The 5208-nt window shown below is 37.5% G+C and overlaps 1 protein-coding gene across 1 annotated transcript; it reads right to left on the bottom strand.

Moving 5' to 3' along the window:
* Positions 1 to 318: 318 nt before the first annotated feature.
* Positions 319 to 1152, bottom strand: LOC145051908 (putative F-box protein At5g04010). The gene has a single exon (XM_078999743.1). The coding sequence runs from the start codon at positions 1139 to 1141 to the stop codon at positions 359 to 361; it is 783 nt and encodes a 260-aa protein (XP_078855869.1). The 5' UTR covers positions 1142 to 1152; the 3' UTR covers positions 319 to 358.
* Positions 1153 to 5208: the final 4056 nt, after the last annotated feature.

The raw sequence follows: 5208 nt of genomic DNA, 5'->3' as shown, positions 1-5208 counted from the left end.
AGTTTGTTTTTATCGGTTATTTGATGTATCACGTAACAAATAACACCATAGTTTGATTATTTTGTCTTTGACATGTACTTTCTTTAATAACATAACATTTTTGTAGAGGAAACATATCACCAAAAGAATTTACACGCCCCGCCGCTTTGCGCGGGCACTGCTAGTATATATATATATATATATATATATATATATATATATATATATATATATATATATATATATATATATATATATATATAATGGAGAAAAATAAATGAGGGATATATTTATGTAGTCGCAACACATTCTATAAAAATCAAATTTTTACAAGTCACTTCGACAAGAGTGGAACGTGTAACCACAAGAAAAAAGAGTATCACACGTCACAAGGTTCAAGAAAATGCTGCAAATACCTAAGTCCATCATCAACCCCAACATATCTCCAGCTTACGATACTCAACACCCCCACACACACCTTCTCCACAACCTTCTTTCGACCCTCTTCCCTCGTAACCAACCTCATATCCGCTACCATCCCACTCGTACCACCGCAGCTTGATGCACAGCAACACCCTGGTGCTGGCAGCTCCGTCGAGAACCACCCATCCGTACCGGACACAAAGCTCCCTTTACATTTACAATCCATCATCGTGAAAACGCCTTCAAACCCTCTCAACACCACATTCCATGTCACCTTCGTATCCTCCAACACCTCAAACTGCAGCCACTTCTCGTGATCACGAACATCAAAATCGAAACGGAATAAGGCTTTTGGGTCCAGCGGCAGTGCGGTGCCGGGTTTAATTAAGGTGACCGGCGGTGACTTTGAGTTGTTTACTGTAATGATGAAAAGGAGGTTTTGTAGGGAGATTCGGGGCTTTGACGGTGGCTTGTGGCGGCGCTTGGCAGAGGTGAGACCAAGGGAAAAGAGACGATGGTAGGAGAGAGATGGAGCGACGGTGAAACGGAGGTGGGAGAGAGAAGGGAACTGGGTGGTGCATGGGTCTTCCCAGAGGTGGTCGGAGGACATGGCGGAGCACCATGATTTACAAACACAGGAGGCGATGGCTAGGTTTTCGGGGTCCAGATAGTTTGCAACCAGATCAAGAGCTTGCCATGGGATCGTAGACGACGGCGACGATGCTGTTGAAGTTGCCATGAGTAGAGTATTCAAATGGGAATCTTGAATTCCGGTGTCATCAGCAGTAGAGTGATTTATAGGGTTTGATGGGATAAGAGAGTTTTCTGTGGGTTGACACATGGTACGATACTACTGTTTATGCATGTAGTGTGCTAACACGTGTGCATGACCCATAAAACACCTTCACACGTGTGAATCAAAACATACAAGACGGTGTAATGTTAATTATCCGAAAACAGAACCGGGAAAGAAACATATACTAAAAGAACAAAAATGAAACATGTTTACCATGAACTGATAAATGATAAGATTTTGAGGCTTCAGAAAACATAACTCCATAAACTGATAAATGATAAAGATGATAAAAATGGCACAAGACATATTTACGCCGCTTATAATCAATATGTTCGTAAAATGTATATATTTAACTCAAGGTTTTAAATGGCCTTAGCCATAATGTGACAATCTGCAAGCTTCAAGTTTTACGACTTATGACGGATTAATAACATCTTTTAAGACGTAATCTAATACGTTAATTATCAATTATGTATATAAAAAAGAGAAATAATATAATTATAGATTTCTATAAAACATAACAAATTTAAAAAAAAGTTATATCAACCTTATTAATTTTTTTTAAACAAAAACTGAAGGTGTAATGCCCATCTAAAAAAAATGCCTTGAAAAATACTCACGCGTTGCATTAGCCTAACATCGCCTCAATGAATATTTTTTCTAAAAAATGCCTTGAATAAGTACTTCGAGAAGCCAATATGTTGGATTGAGGGACACCTCCCAGTCTCCCACCATGGTATGCCTTTTAAAACCACGATTTAACTAAAAACTTCATTTCGTCTTATGTTAATAGAAAATTTATATATGTAGAACAGGTAAGCTGTGACAGATCCAAAGCAAAATGACAAAGGTGCACATACCATTTTGAAGGTATACCGTAAGAAAACTTGAACCAAATCGATTTTTATTTTTTTCAAAATAATTACATTACGTTAGCAAATTTGAGGATATCATGAGTCACCCTTTGCAACTAATTTGAGTCCGCCTTGTAAACAAATAATAACTTTTCAGTTTGATTATATTAAGAATGCACTAGTATTGGTTTATGAAAATGAATATGCAACAAAACAAAATTTTACATGTTTTATAAGCGTATGTGATTGAAAACTAATATGTAAAAAATTGACCAACATTATATCTATTCTAATAATACCAAAGTCCCTGCCACTTCTTTTGCTTTTACTCCCTTCTACTTTTGCCTATTTTTCATTTTAACTCATTAGTCATTTTTAACTTTTTAATAATTTAGGTCCTGGCCCTACTAAGTTTTTTTTTTTTTTTTACTCATTTCCTTGTTTTTCATTTTCACTCTTTAATCATTTTTAATCATTTTTAGCTTTTAGCAATTTAAATCTTCCTACTAAGTTTCTATTGCTATTATCCTCATACTTTAGTAAATAACATTTCCAACTCTCACCTTTTAAAATATCATATTCACCTTGAATTTGAACTTTAGAAAATATCAATTTCATCCATTTTTATTTTCTAAACTTTTGTTTTATTTCTCATAATACATATAATATGATTTTTCTACAGTTATCACCCCTCTGATTTATCTAACATTTCATATGTGTCGGTATAAATTAGAGGTGGTTAATGTTTCAATGTAAATTGTTTCAACGTAAATTTAGAACTTTAGTTTGTTTATTTATAAAAATTAATGTATTTGTAGGGATATAAATTCGAGTTCGTTTACATTTAAATGTATTTTTTTATTTCCGTGCTTATGCATGTCATATATAATACGGTTTTATTATCGTTGTTTACCATAATTTTGGCCTCAAACTATTGTGGTTTGTCAGATTAAGTCTTTCTAAATTCATGTTTCGCGTGTAGCAACTTACTTCCTACTACTTCTCAAATACATTACTGTCATCACAACGCGCGGCGTGTAAAATCTTAGTTTTATAGAAAAACAAATTTATAGAAATGGAAAAATCTTTAAAAAAAACATACAAATAAAGATGTAATTTTATTTAAGAAAAACAAATTAATTTTATAAAGTTGATATCATGAAAAAATGTTATAAAAAGACCTTTTAGCATATAAAAAATCACTGAAGCTATCCATGTGGTTTGTAGAATTATGTATTTGGTGATTGACTTTTGTTTTGCATTCAGACAGTCCATATAGTTTGATTTTATTATGTTTTTGGTCCCTACTATACCTAAAAACAATACTAAATTGCCCTTACTAATTCTTTTTTTAATTAATTTATTATTTATCTACTATTTATAAAAGAAAAAATGATATGTATACGACTCTCTTTCCCAAGACTAACCCTTCACCTTCTATATCCCTCTCTCTTGCTTTCTTCTCTAATGCTTCAGCCGTCGAAATCACCATCCACCGTCAGCGATGAGTGCTTCATCTGCCAAAATTCTCCCCTCTATCTCTCTTCTTTATGCTCTCTTCTCGAGCAACAAACCACTTATATTCTCCTCCTGTATAGACCTCATACTCTCCTTTCAAGAAAACCAACCACCGACCTTTATTCCGTCTTCTCTGATATCGCTAGAAATGCACTTTGATGTCGTCGAAACAACTGCATCGATGCCCTGAAATCGCGCCTCCATTACACCGTCGTACCTCTGCCTATGGAACCCATTCTTCTCTCTCTTATCTCAACAAAACACAACCGCCTCTCCTAAAACAACCACACTCCCTCCGTCACCTACACATTGCTACTAAAACCCATAGTACAACTGTAACATCCCAAATTTCAGAAGTTTGAGTTAAGAGCTTAAACTGTAGATTGAAGAAGGGACTCGACGAGTAGGTGTATTTACTCGCCGAGTTGGAGCTGGATCCGAGTTATAGAATAAGTGAACGACTCGACGAGTCAGCGAGTGGACTCGACGAGTTTGGTATGGACGAGAAAAGCCCTATTCTTAGGGTTTGCACCCTATTTAAAGGACCTTATGTCCTCTCCTCAGCCCCCTTCTCAGCCAAAAGCTTCTTTAAGCGATTCCAAACCCTAATTTGAGTAAGAGGAGGAGGAAAGTGAGCTTGGGGCTTTTACAAGAGAAAGATTTGGAGGATTTGACCACTAAGGAGCTGGAGGATTCAACTCTTTGGTTGTGAGCATCAGTTTGAAGGTAACAATCTGTCACTTTGCCTTTGTTGCTTCTAGATCTTTTCTTGGATGATGTTTTGGGGCCATTTTGGCATGTTAAGGAGCCATTTCAAGTTAGAGGCCCAGATATGAGGTTTCTACTTCAGATCTAGGCTTGTCTTGGTCCAAAAACCCATAAAGTATCAGCCCTTGGTGTGTTGGTGAAGCATGTTTGTCTTAAACCCTAGCCCTAGAGTGTTTTAAGCCTATAGCTCCTTGGTTTCACGTAAAGTTTGCAACTTTATGTGAAGGGTAGGCGTTAGAAGAGTGGATCTACAGTTTGGAGCCCCTGCATGGCTCGAAAAACCACTGTATGGATTAAGATCTGAAGCGACTCGGCGAGTTACATGGGTGGACTCGGCGAGTTGTATGAAGATGGGCAGGAACTTGACGAGTTGGAAGAACAACTCGACGAGTCTGTTGAAGATTGCCTTGGACTCGGCGAGTCAGGTCGCAGAACCCCAACCTCTTTTAGTTAAGCTTCAGATCTGTGATTCGGTTAGCGACTCAGTGAGTTGGTCAAGACGGAATTCTGAGATCGTTCAACTCGATGAGTCCTAGGGCGACTCGGCGAGTTAAGTCGAGTTATGGGAGTTTTCTGAGTATAAGAACCCGACGAGTCGACGGGTTGACTCGGCTAGTAGGGTCAATCAGGAAGGTTGATTTTGACCAGGACTTTGACCAAAGTTGACTTAATTGACCCCGGGAAGACAGTTTAGTCTAAGTGTTGTTATTGGTATTGGTTGCTTAGGGAGCTAGAGGAGCAGCATTTCGAAGAGTTGTCGTTTAGCAGCCGGAGGGTTATTGGCAGAGTTCAGCAGTTCAGGTGAGTTTTCCTTCTAGTAGGAACGGGTCTACGACCACAATGCCAACTCGTGTAGTTAGCAGTAGTTTT

Source organism: Lactuca serriola, chromosome 5 (assembly GCF_051521515.1).
Source record: "Lactuca serriola cultivar US96UC23 chromosome 5, Lser_US96UC23_V15, whole genome shotgun sequence".
Lineage (NCBI taxonomy): Eukaryota > Viridiplantae > Streptophyta > Magnoliopsida > Asterales > Asteraceae > Lactuca > Lactuca serriola.
The sequence above is the reverse complement of the archived record's forward strand: the minus strand, read 5'-3'. Positions and strand labels throughout refer to the sequence as shown.